Below are 21,558 nucleotides of genomic sequence, written 5' to 3' on the forward strand. Positions count from 1 at the left end.
GCAAAAATCCCCGCTACTGTATGGCAAGTGAATGTATGAAGCAGAAAATTAAATGGTCAATTTTGTTAGTTGGAGCTTTCTTCTCTAGCTCTGATAATATTTCACTTTAGGGTCATAAAAAGTGTAGATACATTTTAGATCAGGTACCCTCTTGTCCCTCTAACACAGTGTTGTTATACCGTAGGGAAGTAAAACCAGAAGCTACACAAAAAGCAGAGCTAAAACATTTCATTTTGACTTATGAAATGTGGGCGATTTGGATGAGCGTAGATCTAGCATGTTTGCAGTTCTCTATCAGAGCCTCAAGTGGGCACTGTTTGCAAGTGAATGACCTTCGTTTTTTTGTCCCCAGCTGTGGCAGAGGTGACGTGAGTCTTGGAGGAGGAGAGGAGGACTGCACCTTCAGACAGGAGTACGCTGACCTCTGCAGCGTCATCACCAACACCACCGGCCCCTTCAGGGACTGCCACCTCCATGCTGACCCCACACCCTACTTCACATGTTGCGTGTACGACCTGTACCTCTACATGCCAGCCAATGGCATGCTGTGTTTGTTACATGGCTGATTTGTAACAGCAGTTTTTGTTTCACTTTAACGTTGTGGACTTCTAGTACAGGGTGCATTAAAATATCCTGACACACATTCACACAGTTTTGGAGTTTTGGGTCAAATTTTGCAGTAATTTGTGTCTGATCTGTCCTGCCCCCAATGAGAGGAAAAAGAACATAAACTTAATATATGAATATATGGAACAGCACAGTTACCATTAATCAAAATGAAAAGTAGTATCCAAGAAGTATCCATTGACGATCAGAAAAATGATGTAATGCTATGGTCTAAGAAATAGAAAAAATGTATTCTCTGATCTTTGTGCTATTCTACAGCGCTGTTGCCCAGGATACCACCAGTGAGTGCACAGATCTCTGCTGATACATGACAGTGCTTCCATTTCCATTGGACCACTCATTTGGTCAGGGGAAAATACAGGTACAATGCTGTCATTACAAGCATAGAGTAGTTTGGTTGAATGTTTAGAGCTTCCTTGGAAACAAACCAATGCCCTTATTGAGTAGAGGCAGAAGAACAGTGTTGTAGTCACTTAACCTTAACAAGTGCAATTTGAGTCTCAAGGCAGCAACATTCCAAATCCAAGGCAAAGTACTAAAGTTTGAATCACAGTTGAGGTGAGAAACGAAAAAAATATATATCAAAGACGAGATTAGAAAAATCCAAATAAAATCTTTCTTTATACCTTTACTAGTTCTGTTAGGTAGCACAGTCCGTATGAGTGGGGTACATGTGTACCATTAAACACAAATCTACAAGTGATATTTGATGCAAATGTCCATGAGATTTAATCGTGACAATATGACATTACATAAAAATGTAAGACACATTACTGATACATTACACTTCTTTCCCCAGGTCTCATGTTATCATAAAGAAGCACAAAACATGCTGTAGTGGAGTTTTAACAATAAAAAGATCTACCTAGAATACATATTACAAGATCAATTATTGTCATCCAAACACATCTATTGAATAATAAATAATTGATCTTGTAATATGTATTCTCCGTATATCTTTTTATTGTTAAAACCCCACTACAGCATGTTGCGTGCTGTGCTCAAAACCTAGTATTTTCCAAATAATGCCACAGGGGTGTACTATAGCTACATCATTCTGCCTTCGAAAATAATGACAGCGCAAGCAAGAGTCTGTTTCCTCTTACCCTATGATGTATCTCTTTAGTATGAAAACAAATGATCAGTCAAATAAAAATATCACAGATATGCAGATATCTTTTGCATCGAAATTAATCATTGATTAATTGTTTTACATTTAAAACAAAATATTTTATAAAAATGAACTATTAAATATAACCATTTTGATTCAATTAAACTAAATCATAATTAGTTTCATTAACAATATTTAATTATTCACTTAATGAATGAAATTAATTTCATGCATTGCAACTGTGTGCATTTATTTAATATTGCTTGTATTGGGACTTATGTGATCGCAGAAAGAGTTTTGCTTGACCTGTCTTGGTATCCAGTCATCTCATTGGTTGCTGTTTATTATTTTTGTATTATGTCTGCATGTAATGTGATATGTTATATGTGAATGAATAGGGGTAAAAAATACAAATCTGCTGCTGTAATGACAAACCAGAATATACCTATAATTAATAAATATACACTGCTCCTGATACATCTATTTGGAGAACAGGAACCATGCAAACCCAGTCGACAGGTTTGTAGTGGTGAGGCAAAAAATGGAAAAAAATCTCTTATTATATTGGTCCAATTTAACTATATTTTGTAAATTTTGCTCTCATGACATGGTGACATCTTATCCCCAAATTATTGGGAATGGACATTATACAGCAGGCAGTGGCAGCCATGTCTCATTGGCTTTTCACCTATGACATACAGCTATGATAATAGGAATCTAAACAAATATTTAGCATTTCTTGAAAATAAATCGGCTTTAACACATTCATTACCTAAATCTTTAGGAGCATGGTAAAATAAAGTCTGTTGGGGATAACCAAAAGCTTACATAAGGTGACCATAATGAGATCAGTTCAAGTTATTTTTTTAAGCTTCATGTGATCATATGAACATACAGTGCTCTGATTTGAAAAGAATGATCTGACCTAAATTGTTCATATTTGAACATTAAGTATTTCTAGCAAATCAGCTTTAACATATTTCATTGCCTAAATTTTAGCTGAAAGCTGAAAAAAGCTGACCATAATGAAATTTGCGATGAAGTTATGGTCTAATATGCTTCATGTGAACACATACACATACTGTGCTCTGATGATGATCTGAAATTGTTCATACTTGGAAGCAACAGCAGCTGCATCTCATGAACAGATGAATTTGGTATTTGCTCAGATGCACATCTTACTTGCAAATCACTTGCAAACTAAAGTACGAGACAACATTGGCCATTGTGCAGCTGGTCAACTGTATGGATACAGCTTCAGGCATGCATTCATTTCTTAATATTTCTTGAAACTTCCAATAATTACCTTCTAGGCCAGGGGTGGCCAAACCTCTCCTGGAGAGCCACTTGTCCTGCACTTTTTAGATCTCTCCCTGCTCCAGCATAGCTGATTCAAATGATCAACTTGTTACGAACTCCTGAAGCTGCTGAATAACAAACTGATCATTTGAATCAGCTATGCTGGAGCAGGGAGAGATCTAAAGCATGCTGGACAAGTGGCTCTCCAGGAAAGGTTTGGCCACCCCTGTTCTAGGCCAATAAATTAGTTAAAATAAATGTTCTGTAGACATTGTCTTCATATATTCCCTTTTTCAAGACATCACCCCACCAGAACAGCATCAGAGAGGGGCAAGAGCTGACAAAGCTGTCTGCTCTAAAGCCATCAGTAAAACTGATTCTAAGGTGCCAGAAACCAGTACACCGGTCAGAAAAATAGCAGTAACTCTTGGAGGCATAATGGGGGCATTAAAAGATTTTATTGATTCAGAAATGCCAAAATGTTTCAGCTATGGCTTTTACTGAGAAACACTTTCCTGTTGTATTTCATGAACAAAGTCTTCCATTACATCTCCTAAGGTTGCTGATTTTTTTTCTTTGCAGTGTGGGACATCGGCATCTACCTCCTGTGAGGGCTTCCTCCTGAAGCACATGTACAGACACATGTAACCCCCTTTGCAAGTGTAATAGGGGAGGCTTTTCTCCCTCTCCTGCTGGAGGGTGGGTGCAGCATCATCACCATCCTCAATAGTGGGACAAGGAGGCACATTCTCAGATAAGGTAAGCTGAGCCATATTCAGTGAGTACATTTACCATGTACGCGGAAAATTCATAGCAGGAGGCTAATCTTTGGTATTGAGTGAAATGTAAATAGAAATAACATGGTTAGTGAATTTTCAATCTTCCATTTGTCCTATAGTTCTTCTGCACCTCTATTTATTTGAATTGATTTGAATTTATTTGTACATGTTCACAATCAAAGGATTGCCACAAAATACATTGTATGTGATTTGCATCCTAAAAGTCAAGAAACCTTTGCTAAATTTTCAAGTGGATTTCTTTACCTTTCAGTGATTTTTGTGCGATTTCCAGATTGACCTCCGGTGGTGGCCATAAAGGTGTCTAAGGTCTCTACATCTGCATGTTTTAGTTGCACATGTTTGCACTGACAAATATCAAAATGTAAGGGATTCAAAGTATGCACGTAAAATGAAGGTTGACACAGCATGGAGTAGTCCAGCCAAGTGTAGGGTCAGGTTATTGTGTATTATGTATATTATAAACCATGTAGTAACTTTACACACAGTCCAATAAATGGAACAGGAAAGAGATATCTTCCCATTTTCTTATGTTGTGTTTGAGGGAAGAAAAAAAAAACTTAAACTACAGAGAAATGACTATAACATTAACTGCTATTTTTCAGAAGGTATACATTTTTTTTGCTATTATTCAGTTCTCTTCAGTCATGTATCTTCCTGTAGAGTTCATGAGACCACATCCATTGTGGAGTTGCATTGAAAAATGGACCATCCCCACAGGGCAGTGGACCACAGTTTTAAAAGGTCCAAAGCCTGCGTCACTTTAAACATACCGTCATCAAAGCCTTGATCTTGTCGCTGCTGATGGTAGAGTGTGGAAAGAAAAATCCCTATCCGAGGATCATGGTGGAGTTGAATTTCTCTCCTTTGTGGTGGAAACCTTTGTTGTGCCAGGAAGGGAGAGACAATACAGACCTTCCAAACTTCCTTGCAAAGTATCAGGTCGAGACTATTGGGATGTTGACAATTGGCTTGTGCTTCATACACTACAAGGATGTGCTGACAAGGCAAGGGTTATCCATGAAAAACACTGTCATAAAAATGGATCTTACCATCCAGATTAGCATTGTGAAGCTAATGTGTTTAATGGTGTTGGCAAAGTGAGTTTTCATGAACTTAGAAATGTGTGGAACTATTATGCTGTCAGCCACTGGTCCCAATTAATGAACCAGGGAAAAGATTTTTCTGGAAACACACAGGTTTAAAACAATGAGTCACTGATAGTTTGAGGTTCATGAGGCCTCACTCTCAGATCACTATTGGAAGACTCATAAAAGCCTGAACAGTTTAATTTTGTTTGTTCCTCTTTTATTTGAAAATGAAACAGAATGAGTACAAAATTTAAACAAACAAAATTCTTCATACGTAAGGCATAGAATTCATTATGCAAGAGGCTGCCCTTGTGGTCAGTAATGAAAATGGCTGAATTTGGACACAGTAGCTCAGGATGCAGATTAAATGGGCCTGTGTCGGGTGTGAATGATTTCTAGGCTAGAGCAGGGAGACATTAAATATGGCTCTGTCCTGCTTGGGTGAAATTGTCCTGACTTCCAGTGTAGCATTGTTGATGCTGGAGCAGCCAGGGATGGGGGCAGGATGGATGCGGGATGAAGGATCCGGCAGGTCGGCAGAAACAGCCAGTGTTTGGGGGGAGGAAAGGGGAGGAGAAGAAGAGGAGAGGAAGGAGGTATGATTCATACTGCACAAGCAATGGTGGCCAAGAAAAGCCGCACATTATTAATCCCTAATAAATCTCACTTCTGAATGTTTCATTTCCTCTCTTCCTCTTAGCAAAAAGAAAGGCCAAAACCACCATTCTAAGGGCCTCTACCAACAGTTTCCCATATCTGAGGTCGCCACGTTCACTGGTTGTTATGTAAAATTGTCATTCAGTTTGTTTATTGTTTTAAGTGCCATTTTAACCACTGCAAAATAACCCCCTACCCAAAAGCCCATTCTCACCTCCTTGTTTAGCCTGAAGTCCTTATTGAAAGTTAATTGTTGGGCGAGTTTGTAAATGGCTTCACTGAGGGATGGGGGCCAGGCATTCCATCATGTCACTTCTAGGTAGTGACAGAGCAGTTTCAAGTTGTCAACTGTTCTCTATCACTGGATTTCACTGATCTTTTCCCAGGCTGCTTGATACACAGCATTTTTTTCTGGCAAACCTGAGGACTTTGCTAGTGTAGCGTAGAGCCAATGCAGTGATTTCCTGTCTGTATTTGTGGCATGGGGCTGCATGTTAATGGTGTTTAAAGAATCTGCCAAATGCGATTTCCATTTCCACACCCCTAACATCTGCCTGATTCTGTTTGGTCTTTTATCAAGATGTGACATGGAGTAGCCGGTCCTCAATTCTAAATTTGCCCTCACTGTAGGCCTGTTACAGATTACCTGCAGCCACAGGGGTTTGTGAATTTGTTTGGGTTTAGGAAATGGAAAGCATGAGCACCACATGTTAATCGCAGAGGCAAAGTATTATGGCTTTTTGAAAATGGGTGGACATTTGCTAAGTGATGTATCATCAGTGTTGTTTACATTATAATCAGAAGTGATATGTTGACAATTTTACATTTTAATTTTAATTTTACATTTTGGTTTTCAAAAGCACACAAGAAAGATCTCAATATATTACATTCATTTAGCAGATGCTCTTATTAAGAGTGACTTCCAGCACAAGAGAACAGTGTGAGAAGTTTGTCCACCCAAGTTAAATGAGCAACAGTGCCAGACCTGGTTACCACATCATCCAAGCATTACCTGCACTCTGTGGTTCCAGAACCCTGGGGCTGCTGTGAAGAATGGGATCTTGTGCCACATAAGCAGACTGAATTATGAAATTTGTTTCCGGAAACCTAGACACAAGGAGGGGGTCTTTCGTGGGGAATTATTGTGTCTGATATCATGTCCCAAGTCGACTAAGACACAGTCTTAGTAAGGTGAGAAATCAGGGAATTAAATCAGGGAATTACTCTCATGTCATTTGTGCTTATCAACAGAACCCTTTCCAGGTTTTCGGAACTAATGCCCTGAATCAGTCTGAGGGAGGTCATTTGTTTACTTGGGTTTGGAGGCCACAGCATGTGTGAGATCCCCAATTTTGTTGAGAGCTAGGTTATCGGTCCTGTGTCTCCTCTGTTTGTCCCAATGCGAGGGAGTGGGAATGTTTTGGATTAGCTCTGTTTTTCTGGGTATGGGTCTCCCATCTAATAAAACACCAAAGGGACTGTAAATACGCCTTGAATCGCATGAATTTATGGACACTCAGTGCACAGGGAATATGTTTTCACTCTGAAGTATTTCTTCCTTTTGGAAACACATATGCTTCCTGCCATCGACTTGCAGCAGCACCTCACAGCTGCCTCAATTCCAGTCACTGCACATCATTAGAGTATGGAGGGAGGTTCTGATTGAGCCTAATGGCAAACTAGAAGCATCTTTCACAGGGTTATACTTTTATATATACTTTTTTATGCTGAGTAGCCCCTTGCATTCCAAGGTCACTGAACAGCGCGGCATCCTACATACAAATATGGCACATTTCATGAATCCTAACAATTCCTTCTGCTGTTCTTTTCTTGAGGCTTGACCAGCTGAACGTCACTGTCTTTGGTTAATGCATGCACATATCAAGAACACATTTACATCTCTTGTTTGTGAATGGTGGACAGAAAAATAAGTAGCATCTATGATGTGATTATCTATTACATTTCCCCCTTTTAATTTAATGCTCAGGTACAAAATGCATAGATAAGTCCTAATGAACACAAAAGGGCAGATAAGTCATTGTCTTTGCCAAAATACAAGCATGTAATCTTCTATACTAACTGTCTTTATGAGGGAAAATTCTAATGAGAAGACATGCATTTCAATTTAAAGGTTGTCTATAGCAAATAGCAAATAGCAAATTGCCTGTATTTGGTTCATTGTCAGAATATATTGCAAGACCTTGTACCTATACATATATTTATACATCCATGGTTCTGCTGAGGGTGTATAGGGTCTGTAAATCAGCTCTATGTCCGGAAACATAAAAAAGCTCATAAATCTTTGGTTTGTATGTGCTCTTCCTTCTGATGATGGTATAGCATGTTTGCGCTGGACAGACTCAAACTGCAAAACTGCTGTGGTTTCCAACCTGAACCAGTATTTTGACCTTCATTAGGCTTTTGTTTTCTTGTTTTCCAAATCAGTTGTATGTGACTCATGGCGTGTGCTCTGACATGACAAGACAGATTGAGTGACACCTTGATCAACGGAGTCACTGACATTCATCGTTTAAACATGATACCTTACATCTGAATAACACAGATTCTTGTGACACAAACCCACTTTTCCAATTATATTTGATTACACAAAGACTTTTTTTTCATTTTCCCAGATTCTGAGGTAGTAAAGAGAATTGATCTGACAAGCATTGCATTGACCGCACACATGCTTGCATAACCCTTAACAAATCAAAGAAGACTAATAAACCATCTTGATTTCAGTTATTTATTTTGTGCATATCACTTTGTCTTGTATTGATTTGTTTGGCATCAATTGTCAGCGTGGTGCCATTGAAAAGCAAACTGAGGCTGATTGACTGACTACATGCAAGCGACCACTCTAATCACAGTAATAACGTACTTAACATAAAATGGATCCTATGTCCTTAATCCTTGAGAAGTGAAGAAGACGCTATTAGTACCAGGTTTGTAACCTCTGTTTGTTACAAACGAAGCAAATTGGTTGGAGAGAGGAAGAGAAAGGAGAGAGCCAGAAAGCAAATCATGAGGGTAATAGTATTGGATATCCTTTTTCGAGGTCATTGACTATGTTCGTCCGGCTTCCATCACAGGTGAGTCAGATAAGTAAATCAGGCCCAGATATGGGTGTTGTCATTTGATGCTGATTGACAGGAGGTTGTATGAACTTGTTACACTGCCCAGGGTGTTGAACTCACCCTGCAACCCAAGATGGCCCTTGTAACCATTCACTGGCAGCTTGTCTACACTGCTACAATGGGAAGTGCCTGTAACTGTTTGCATCCAGGATTAGATGTAGGCTGATCTGTTCTAAGGTGAGAATTGAATTTTACACACACAGACACACACACACACACACACACACACACACACAATCCTTGTTTTTGAGTTCATGCTAATGATAAGTCATCCAGCTCTAAATGTTCCACTATATATAATTTCACACTTAACCCCAGTAGAGTGCCTTTATGATGACATCTTCAGTGTGTTGGGCACACTTCAAGGGTCATGAGTTCAAATGAATGAATAGTTTCTGGTGCCTATATGACGAAAGGACCTTGGTAATCGCTTCAGTTGTCTCCTAGCCATATTGTGTCAGATGTAAAATGCGTGCAGTTTGACCTGTAACAGATGCAGCAATTAAAAACTGTGCCTCGTGGATGCCACTCTGACAGATGACACATACTCCACAGTAGGTGGCGTTTCAGCTCACCTTGTTTATGCCATGCTGTGGATACCGAACTGCGACAGTGGGGCACCGCTCCACATTAGGAGCTGCTGATCCCTCAGTGTTTACAGAGCATCTCGGCTGATGTGCTGCAGACCGCCGCTGGAGAAGATATACTGACACTGGCATTAGTCATGAGCAAACCTTGCCACTTCATAATTAAAAAAAGCTTTTAGAGGTGGGGGTGGCCTGCCCGGGGTATGGGTGAACGAGGCTGGATGCTTCGGAAAAGAGAGTGAGATCTCTGTTGACACGCAGAAGGGATGTTTACTCTGAGAGGACCTTTGATTCAGCTGATTCTGTGATTCTGCCACCAGCTTTTTCCCCTGAAACCAGCTCATATGAAGAGCTAAACCCAGGAAATCTGAGCTCAGATGGCAAGTTAATATCAATTCATTATGGTCGCCCACAGAAGACTGTGGAGGCTCAGTCCTTTTTTAAAGGTTTATATAGTGCACACCATAGTTTACAAAGTGTACACTGTAATCAAGTGCAGCTATAGATTGGAAAGTATATGTAAACTTTACCAAGTAGGACACTGAAAACAATAATACGATCCATAGAAAAAGTTCATTGCACATATGTGGAAAAGCTGCAAAATTACAATGCAAACAGACTTTGATAAACATTTATAAGATCCAGTTGCCTTGACAGACTTGCTTTTCATGTGTGTATGTGTGTGAATGAATGTGTCTCATTATGTATACAGTCTAATTTGGTGTACATGATAGCATATACAAGCATACTTGCATACGGACAACTGTATGGCCTGGTTTGTGTGTGTGTGTGTGTGTGTGTGTGTGTGTGTGTGTGTGTGTGGCCATATGGCTCTGGGTGCCCAGTGTGTGTCTGTCAGGGTGTTTGCAGCTGTGTGGTTGTGATTAGCCACAACTGTGAATTGCACAGGCTGTGAAAACACTTAAAGTGTCTTCATTTCCTCAAGTCTACAGAATACCACATTGCATAATATTATAAAGGCTCAAAGACACACACACACAAACACACACACACTGCCACACCATACACACACTGTAACTGTGGCCCTGTCAGCTCCTCAGCTGCTTCAGTTGCTGGGATATTAAAGCACATGGTAAACAAAATAAACCGCTGTCACAGCCCTCATTGTGAGAACTGACTGCACTCTGTCACCAAGCCACCTGTGCACAATTCCTGCCACAAGACAGCCTCCGGGAAAGACATGCTTACTTTGATCATTTCTCATAAACATAATGAAGATTAACCTGAATGTCACTCCTTCAAATTTCTTGTTTACCACAAATTACTTTGAGGCATGCCACACTGGAGAGGAAATTCTTAAACTAAGGCCACAACAAACAGAGGGACTTTAGAGTCAAAATGTTAAATATTTCCCGTGGGTTTTACAGTTTTAATTAATTGCTTTCACTCATTACCCAAAACACTTTTCTTAAGTGCAAAGCTCTTACCACAAATAACCTGAGACAGTTGCAAAATTATTGGCTGAAGACACAGACTATCATACACTATCACTATCATACAAAATTGAAAACTCTTAAGCACCTACATGACTCTCTATATACTACCATCTCATTGCTCTCTAACAATCCAGCAAGCAGCTGGATTAATTGTCCAAGCAAATCTGAAGAAATTAGCTGTAGTCTCTCTCAAAAGAATATTTCAGAGTGAGAATCAATGTAAGTCAAGTATATAATATAGGAAATGTCAGGGTAGTAGTGCTGCTATTGCTCAAAGTGGGTTACAGTAACATTCTTATAGTGTTGATATGAAGTTTTTTTTTTTTTTTTACCGTATTACTCATCTGTTGTTTACTCCAGAATTGCAAGGAAAGAAGCCAGTGGTGGGCGTGTCACTATTCTGACAGGAAAACAGATGCTGGCTATAGTGAAGATGGTGTGGCAAAGAATGACAGTTATCTAAAGGACATCCAACAAAACATAATTGCAGATAACGACAATTTGCATTTTGGAAAGATGCAAGGTATCTATGAAGTAGATGTATTTGATGCCTTTTCAAAGGCATTAAGAGTGAATTACTTGTGGCGTGGATACGGTCAGGTTGTGACTAAGTGAGATTAAACCAAATGCTGGTGCCATGTTCATAATTTGATGCCTTGCCAATGAGGGTGTAATATCCGATGTCAAGGAGAATATGCAACCACATGCAGAAGGCAGGCACAGTCCATGTTGGTTGACATACTGTAATGCATAACATTATGCATTTTTTTAATATATATGTATTTATGCTGCTATCATTTCTGGTTCATAATAACAAGAATAATTTTATTTGAGTTTTTAACTTATTTAGAATTTTTAATTTATTTCAGCTGTGATGGAAACTGGATTTTTTTACAGTAATTAAATGTCCATTAAATGTTTGTCAGTTTAAAACCTGTTGTTTTGCTTGGATTTTATTTTCAAGATTTCATCTTCAAGACTCTTAAGATTTCACATTATTTCATGATTTGTTGCTTTTTATGGTTTGCATGATGGATGAAGCATGTCTGAAACGATCACTTTGCACTGGTGATAGATATTTTGATGCTGGTGCGAGCAGTTTGGCTCTTTTTAAGAGTTTTGCACTTTAGCAAAGTGTTTTGAATCATGAGCCACATGCTTACCAAAAAACTGCTGTGGGCAGTTGTGACATAGATATATTTATGATGGCCATTTCCTCAGGTGGTACCTCTCACTGTGTGTACATAGCATAGATTTGGGTTGATCCCTCATCACAGGCCACTGTCTATGTGTTTGTTGTTGCATACAGAAGTCAGTGAAGCAGAGAGAGTTTAGATTGCCATAGCACTGAAACGGATGGTGGTGGTTGAGCACAAAGAGGTAGAGAGATGTGGGCACTTCTTTTGTGGCATGTTTTCAGATGAAAAGTTTTGCATCCTCACTCATTTACTCACTGATTCATTCAATTCACTCATTTAGTCACAGATTTTTTTTTTCTGCTGCATTCCCTGGGTGAAAATGCAGTCACTGTTTTTGGTTGCTAATATAAACTGAAGCTTCCCTGGAAGACCATCCTGTCAATGGCTGTGTGAAAACCTGAGTGAGGAAGCGATGAAGCTGGGAACTAAGGTCAGTTCCCAGGACGTTTTCAGGGAGATCTCTGGTCAGTCAGCATTGGCCTTGAGCAGGCATAGAAGGAAATGCTCAATTAACCATATCTCTAGGAAGTGCAGTGACTGAACACAGAAGCATAAACAGTGGGGTCTGTGCTCCAAGGTCAGCTGACCTCTACGCAAATGTGACTTCATGTTCCAGGGTCAGGCCTGTGGGCTCTGAGCTGAGTTGTTAGATATATTAATTTTTAGGTGGTTTATGGCATTACTGTCATGTTTTCACATAGTAGATTCTGTGTGAAATTTTGAAAATTGTTATTTTGTCATTTTGGATAGCCTAATCAATATATAAATATTAATGATGCTAAAAAATAACAGCTTCAAAAAGCACTTGTTCTGAAGACAAAGACAAACAAATAGATAAAACAAAGTAGCTCAAGGCATGAGGTCATGTACTTTGCTAATCAAATCCCACAATTCCCTGTGTTATTGTGGCTAAGCTCCCTCTTCATTCTAGACACACAGTTTATGTCTTCTGTGTGTTGACAGCACAGTGCATGGTCATGTTGATGATGATCAATTTGATGGCTGTTTCATATTCTGTGTTAGCGGTGACATTGATATCATGTATGGGGTAAGGCCAAATGCTGACTTTGCTCTGAAGCCCCATCCCCAGCTTTGCCCCATATCTTTATTCAGAATGTCAGTCATTAGAGAACGTGCATGGAAAATTATCTTTGATTCCCATTTTGGAGGAAGTTTTCCTTCCTAAGGAATTTTATTTACACATCCATGCCTATTGCATTTGTATTTAACAGTAAAGCCCATACTGAATTACTGGGTTATAGCATATTTCAGTACAGAAAGACTGTCACTTTTTATAATCAGAGGAGCCAGTTGGTACACCCATGGTTTTCTATTTGCAGTGAAAACGAAATCCTCCAGGGGAGCCCTCACTACACACGACTGGCTGCAGGCAATGAACCCAGCTGTGACAGACCAGATCAAGATCACACTGAGCTGCTGTCTCTTCTTCCCAGAGTGGCTTTTCCGGTAGAGCTGCAGGACATGGAAGGTCCTACTGCCAAAGGCCTGTGAACCCTTTTGTTTTATGTATGTTCCCTCCACTGACCTTGGTACAGTAAGTAACCCATAGCTGATAATAGGAAATAACTGATCTTCAAATTAGGGATTTTCATATTGGAATTGTCATGTTGAGATCAATTTCTAGACTTGTTTTAATTCAAAATTTGTGTGTTCCATTAAAATTGTGACCGTTAAAAGAAAGATCTATCCATTACTTCTGATTAAGCATGGTACAAATCATGTATGTCTTCAATGTCAGCTAAAGGAACCTGATACCTCATTATTAAATGTGGATAAGCTGAACAAGTGTTGAAATCAGTATAAGTTTACATGCATGTGTTTAAGTAGCAAACAGAATTTCTTACTTGTGAACTTACTAGTGCCTTAAAAGTCCTTGCTGTCATACTCTACCTAATGGATAGGAAACAGTAGATGTTAGTGAGAGAGTAAGAGAGTGAGTGTTTTTTTGGCCAGGAGGGAGGGGGACTAACCTGTTTCAATCCAAATAACGACTTGAAATCCCTGTAGCCTGAGTCTCCTGTTTCAATATAATGACCGCTGTGCTTAGGCAGTGCTGTGTTTTTACTGAGCGGAAGAGCTGATGGAGCTCCAGACACAGGATCATTCCCAGAGTGAATCATACTGTAGAGAGGTGTGCCACTCCCCCCCCCTCCCCAGAGCATATTGCTGTTTCAGTGTGTGTCAGTACTACTTAGCGCACATCAGGAAAAAGAACATTCTATATTACCTCCCGTACAAAAGAGACATGGATTTAGATACAGTAACAGTCACTCCTCACCTGATTTTACACACATCATTAAAGCAAATTCCCTTTTCCCTCACGCACCGGCCTGAGCAAGCCGGTGTTGAAATGTGAGACGTTCTGAAGGGGGTGGGGCGAGACTCCACACTCTACCTTATAATGGACATGCTCTGCCCAAAAGTCAGAATTCAGCTTACCAGTCCCCCGCAGTGTAATTTCACAGATGTGACACAATGCGTTAGGATCAGGGTTCCCAAAGTTGTGTGCAGGGCTTGGCCTCAGATCAGCGCATTCCTCCATTACGCTTGTGTCCATGCCAGTGGCCATCCAGGGACACATCCATCACCGTCTCCCCTGAGGGAACCCGCTGCAACATGTGGTTCACTTTATGATGAGACCCTCAAACTGGGCCTTCGCTGGACCTTTCAGACCTTTAAGTCTGGAGAGACGCCATGGTACAGACAACTGTGATACTAATGAAGATGATAGCCACAACTGTAAATTCATTCATGATTTAGGTGAAGCTGTTAGCTAATTTGACAAGGCTCAGCAAAATTCTGGAAGGCATCCCCACAGATGGCCAGTTTTCAGGACAGATAAGATACATCTGGTTAGACAATCTCTCCCAAGGGTACTGCTCAGTCTTTCCACCTGGACTTTGAACCTGCAACCTCGCAGTCACAATTCTAGTGCCACCAGCTCCCCAACTGCTGCCCCAAACATGATGGATTCCTTTTTTTGTACCCAGTACATGACTCATTCATGCTGTGAAATAGGACATGGGACATAATAAAGGCTGGAGAGGACAATTTCCCTACCCTGCCTTACCCTGTCTGCCACCGCGCTTCCTCTGTGATATTACATATGGCATTTGACAGCTCTAATTGAGGAGCCTTACAGCTGTGAGGGTCAGATTCCTGCAGAAACTGGCCCATATTGTGTGTATGCGTATGTGTGTGTGTGTGTGTGTGTGTGTGTGTGTGTGTATGTGTGTAGGTAGGTCACACTCACATTGCAGGAGATCACACAAACCCCCCCCACATTCATCATCTTCATCCTTACGCTCTATGGTGCCATTTTGTGGCTTGACAGTCTCAATATGCGGTTTGGATTACATAGCATATATATGAATGTTTGCTTGTTTATTGGTCCTGCGAGGGACCAGCCTTAGATGCATCGGCCTGGTGTGCCGACAGATTGGACCCATTGGAGAGAGGCGCTTGACAGGGGGAAAGAGAGAGAGGGCTGAATCAAGGTCCCGTGAGGTGAACAGCAGACATGTGCATCTCTGATTGACAGGAGCTGTGGTGGGAGCCCCAAAGAAGGTCCTCCGGTTAAGACCAAGCCATGTTTCCCATGTGAACCTCTGGACCCTGCCAATTTCTAGCTTTAATCCTCCCAAGCGACCATCATTTCTATAAATATAGGAGCGAATTCATAAGACACTGATTCTACTGCTTTTCAGCAAGGATAAACTGGTTCTTACTGTAAGTTTAACAGAATGCAGTTGTGACTCTTTTATGGCTTTGTGAAGTCAGATATGATATCCAGAGACAATATTTAATAGCCGTGAAAATCATTTGCAGTTTCCCCCCTTTGATGTTGCATATTGTAACCTGTTGCCCACATATCTTTTCTGCTACACTTTAAATGAAACATTAAAGTCCTGCTTTAAGCAAATCAATAGCATAGAAGATAACAGGGGGGAAAATGCCCCAGAGGAATGAAATCCGTCTGCTCTAACTTGGTGGCCTGTAGGGGTGGAAGAGTAGCAAGATTAAGAACACTGGGAGTTAGTGTTTACAGAAAGTGAGTCTTCCTGCTGCGGCGTAGCAAAGGCCGATTTGTCTTGTTAATACACTAATCATGCTCCGGTACCCAGCTGGATTGTGTCAGGTAATGCCTTCCAGACTCCTGTCAGAGGAAATCGTTTTTCACAAGAGTAATGGTTGAGTACGTTGGAAAAAAAAAAAAAAAAAACGATCAGAAGTGAATAATAAGAGAGGACGGTGGTTTGTATACATATGAGTTCCCATTTTTAATCCTTGCAACATGGAATCAAATATTTATTATCTTAACACTCCACCATAAATCCTCATTTCAGCAGTAATGATCCCTCATGGTGAATGGCATCAATTTTCTGTTTTATTTCACCACTCTGAAGGAAAAATCGCTTGGGATTTTCCATTTCAAATCAAACTATTTTCCCCATGACATATCAGCTAAACACGATGTGGGACAATTGCATCCACATTTCTCAACTTTGGAGAAATTTAGACGCATGAGGGAACAGACGATTGGCAAAAAAATGGCCACAATCACAATGTTATTACTACTTCGAATCTCTCTCAGGAATTAAAGCCTGTGTGACTTCATTGTGAAAATGAGCAGTGATTCATGATCTGTGAAAGATAGCATTGGGGTTCTGAGGGGCAGTAACAGCCATGTTTCCCACTCAGTGATCAACTGGCTCTGCACAGCCTCTGCACACATGTACTGAATCACGGGTGTCACACTTGCTGTATATGACTGGTGACCCCCTGGGGACCATGGAGCACCAAGAGCAATTACACCTGAAGAAAATTTCCTGCCAACTGGGTTTTAGGCCGGTACTGAGATGCATAGTCACAAAACACACCTGTTTTCTGCTTTCCTGCTCTGAAGGACAGGCTAACAACATAGATGCCTTAATGATAATGACAAACTGCCTTAATGATATTGCATAATAGGGGATGTACTTTCATCATCAGCGCACAAATGCACCACTGATCAGAAAAGTGTGTGGAACACGTCAGATATCATGGATCATTCTATCCATCTATCTGTCAATCTGTCTGTCTCATTTTTGGTAACTAGGGATATAAAGCCGTGTTGACTCCAATTGTAAAGTGTTATTCCTCAGTACTGTATAAAAGAAGTTTTTTTTCCTGAATTGGAATGCGTCGCAGAGAGTCTGACAGATAAGGAAATTAATCAGTCACGACTACAATGGCAGAGGGAATTTGACAGCGATTGCTCGTGGCTCAGGCTCGTCCTAACGCATGACCCTGGGAGACCCTCTCCCACATGACTTTGTGAGTATGAGAAGAAGTGTTGCTGCGAGGTGCGAACGCGGGTCTCACACTGCAGCCTCTTTTGAAACTACGAACAAAAGATGCGCTCGCTTCCCTTGAACTCCCCTCTGGTCGCTGATTGTGTTCCAGTGTGATTTACTGCCACACGCATTCCAGAGCCCCCTCCGTCTCTTAATACCATTTGATCCTTCCCAGTCCCGTTCCTTCTTCCTCACTTTGCCTCTGTCTGAAACATCCTGCCTTTAAATTGAATTTATAAAGACGCAGCTGGTCTGAATCTGTTGCTGCTGCTCTTTCTTCCACCCCAGTCGCAGCTTTACAGGACGACAAGGGCAATGCATGCAGTCAAGTGGTGGTGCCGTAATGCATATGGGCAGCTTGCCGGGCTGTTTGTCACCGAGATTGAGTTATCCTTATCGCTATCACTCATTTGCTGGGGAGTCGCCCATGCGCTGGGCAACATGCAGTACTTGTGCTCCAGAGTAAAACAGAAACCCATTCCTGTGCTGAGCTCATATTTGTACCATTCCAAGTCACTTTCTGCAAGAACACAAAGGCAATTCTTTTTCCAGAATTCAGACTTTTCATCCTCTGGTTATGGGTGTGTATCTCTGACCACCCCACCATGACGCTTCTGACCTAAACATGTGGTTTGTATAGCAGTTGCATGCAGTTTATAAACAGCTGTCACACGCAGTTCAAGCTGTCCTTTGCTGTCCTTTTCTGTTGCAAGGTAACATGCCATGTCACCAAGAAACATGCTACATTTGCAGTTTGTAAGTATAAATTCAAATGTCAAGATAAATTGCAGCAATATATTTCTTTGAACTCCTCAAAAAAGCTTTGCACTAAGGAACCTGTGAAAAGATCATTTTCCTGAAAATTTCATCAGTTTTAGCTCTTAAATCAGGGCAGACATGCTTATTAGTATATTTGTCATTGTGAAACCATGGCCCTGTAACATCCTCCAGGTGGATGGTTTACAGCAACATCTGACTAAAGTGTTTATAAAGCATGTCTCCATTGTGGTCTTCAATGAATTTCACCAGTGCTTTGTAGATGTTTTCCTTCGTATGCATTCACCCAGCTGTGACACATTTTTGTGCCAACGTTTATACCCCTTTTATTGCACTGTGTTGAACCCCCAGGTTGCCACACAACAATGTTATGTACGCTTGTGAGGAATCTTACATCTATGTAATGGCCCATGAAACCAAGACTCCATTTTTACTGGTCTTACAAGCATAGTCAGAGCGTCTTTGATGTCTCACTGCATGTGGGGGGAGGATGGGGATATTCTGCTGTTATCACAGACATTATTTGTGTTGTCTGATGTAAAGTGCAGAGCAGAGAGTCTGATTCTTCAGTTACCAAACACATTTGATTTCTTGCTGAGGTCTGGAATTTAACTGGGCAAAAATTTTACACCAAGAAGATTGTGATCTACCTGGCAGAAATGCACTTATGATACAGCTTTGAAACACTTACATTTATAATCTGTGCTAGGCTGTTCAGTCATACTCTTAGCTTAATTTTTAAAATGCTTTTCAGACTGGAAAATCTGGAACTGGATTAGATATGTCTTTGTGTGTGTTTATGTATAAGAGAGAGCACAGAGACAGAGCATTCTCTAAAGGATTTCACCTGCACATAAAAGTATTGATTATCTGGCATTTCATAAATATTTTTAATCAGTATGTAATATAAATACTTTATAGAATAAAATAAGAATTGAAACCATACCATTGGTTGGTTGTTAGTTGGTCGCAGTTGGTTGTACAAACATCAGCTGAGGTCGTGCGTGCCTCAACAAGGACGATGGCACGATAGGGCCCTCTGTATGTTCTCTGAATATGACAGTGAAACTGCAGTAAACAAGGCTCTTCTTGTCCCTGCCCCACAGCCTGCCTGCGGACTGTCAATGAGTGTGTCTGTCGTACGTGTATTTGGCAGAGCACACAAATTAGGGGTTACTCAGCACAATGCAGCAGGTATTCATTTGTCTTCTTTAATTAGTCCACTGGAACGCTACCATTTTCCTTTCAAAGGGAAAGTGATTTGAGGCCTCCTATCTTTCACTGGGGCTCTGCTTTTAAAAGCACATACCATACAGTGTGGCCCTCTTGCTCCCCTTCTGCCATTCTTCTTTCCTTTAAAGGCTGTTTTCTTTTAAATCCCCTTTCCTGTCCTGGGGGCAATTTCAATAACGAGGTGTGTCAACGTTTTGCTCCCACAGTGTGTTTTGTCAATATTTGTCAGATGAATCACAAGACCTCTAATAATAATCCTTAATTCCAGCTCAAGCTGTCAGCTTCCCCGCCCTGCAACACAGAACAGATTTTCTACCCAGCTCATGTGACAGCGAGAGGCGTTTCTTGTTATTTGTTGCCCTGGGGGATGCCTGAGGGGAAAAGTGAGACTGACGGCTTGTTGACTTTACAGGACGCAGAGTTATTCACAGGCTAAAACCGAATCCCTGGTGCTAGTCCCCAGTGTGAAGTGATGGGAGGGTCAGTGCGGCACTCGTTTGACCTTTGACCCTTGACCTTTCTCCCACCCTGTCAGCCCCAGGTGAGAGGCTGAAGATGCATGTGGTCTAATATCAAATGTACTGTATGTGTGACATATCAAGTTTAGTGTGTTTGTCTAAACACAAAACCATTCTGCAAATCTCTTGCCAATATGTAAGCCATATAGACCACCAGCAGATACATTTGTCTATTCAAAACATCCTTTCCATTAAAACTCCCAGGTTTTGACAGATCTAAGACTTAGATAAAGATCTTTTAGTAGAGGGTGAAAACAGGAGTAAGCTACAGAGAACGATTTGAATGGCTTGTAACTTTCCACAGAAATAGCTGGAGCATAAGCCCTACACCCTTGCTCGGTCAGAATGTAAAATGCTATTTGAACACTGCTTTCCCCCACCACCCTGTCTCTCAGGTCTGCATCTATGGTCATTGGTCATTTCTGATTTAAAACCCCTGTCTTTGTAAGTTTATTGCAGCTCAAAGGTCTTCAAAGGCAGTGAGTGGGACAAATAATTTGGAAATGAGGGCAGTTAATAAACAGGAGACAGGTGCTGTTTTGAAAGGGGCAGAAGTTACCCTTGCTGGCTGCTGCCTAATTTGTTCCCCTTCTCCTGGAAAGTAAATCACCTTGCCACGCCATGGCTGACTGCCCTCTTGTCCTGAGCCCCAAAACCAACCTCCACCCTCTCTCCACACCCACAAGTTTATTTATCTGTGCAGTGTGGCATCCCAGGCCTTCAGTGCTTTATGGACCAACAGGAGCCGAGCTGACAGCCTCACTCCATCTTCCACCACCTAATACACAGGCACATGTAGAGGTGGTATCTGTGCATTCCTGGATCAAGTGTTGTGTATCTTCTATAGAATTAGCTTCTTACAGTGACCTATTTCTAATATAGTCATGCCTTAGTACCCGCAGAAATGTGCCCACCCAGATTGATCAGTCACTAACAAAGTGCAGTAAATACATGAATAAATACACCTCATTCAGAATATTCTTGCTATAAACTTGTGTCTGTGAATGTTCAATGGTTAACAAGGAATCCTGGGACATAAATCACTCGTTAGGTAGCTGTCCTGGCTAACAAAACAGTTTGTGTTTTTGGAATGGCAATGAAACAATAGTTCACAATAAGCTATTTTGTTTGCAATACTCTGATTACAATGCATGCATGAATATTAGCAGGGATAATATTTCATAGTGCATGTAAACAGAAAATGACTGTAACCAGGGTGAAGCATTATCTGGAATGTTGTTTGTATGTAAATGTAATCATTTATTCAAGAGCGGTCTACCCTCTCCTTCATTCAGAGTGTTGAATGTACAATTTTAAAGTCATCCAAATTTTTGTTTCTGACACAACATATTGAATTATGAATTTCAGTGATCATCATGACATATGAAATTTTAAAATGCTTTTGTAAATGTGTACTGCTGTTATATTGAGAAGAACCACAAGTCTTTCAGATTGTTACATAAGTATAACAGTTGAGGTTATCTACAAGGCATAAGTAGTCAGAGATTTATTTGAGGAAAAAAACAGAGATTGGCTCTTTTTCATGCAAACAGTACAAAACTGACAAAAATACTACTCTGTGGCTGTTTTCTTCTTGTAGTTGAGGTCCTGCTCCCACCGTTTGTTAGACACACACAGGGAAAAGCTCTCAGGAAGTCATTCACTTCCTTATTTATTTTGTTTTTTTTTTAATTTTGGATCATTCCTCCAC

The 21,558-nt window shown here is 40.7% G+C and overlaps 1 protein-coding gene across 1 annotated transcript in view; it reads left to right on the forward strand.

Annotated features, from left to right (window-relative positions):
• The window catches only part of LOC118784296 (alpha-tectorin-like), a 56,617-nt gene that overhangs the window by 25,356 nt on the left and 9,703 nt on the right, over nt 1-21,558 (forward strand). Inside the window, exons 25-27 of the mRNA XM_036538503.1 lie at nt 353-549; nt 3,620-3,644; nt 5,389-5,521. Coding sequence (XP_036394396.1) covers nt 353-549; nt 3,620-3,644; nt 5,389-5,521 — 355 coding nt within the window. The remainder of the gene's footprint in view (nt 1-352; nt 550-3,619; nt 3,645-5,388; nt 5,522-21,558) is intronic.

Source organism: Megalops cyprinoides, chromosome 1 (genome assembly GCF_013368585.1).
Source record: "Megalops cyprinoides isolate fMegCyp1 chromosome 1, fMegCyp1.pri, whole genome shotgun sequence".
In the NCBI taxonomy this organism is placed as follows: domain Eukaryota; kingdom Metazoa; phylum Chordata; class Actinopteri; order Elopiformes; family Megalopidae; genus Megalops; species Megalops cyprinoides.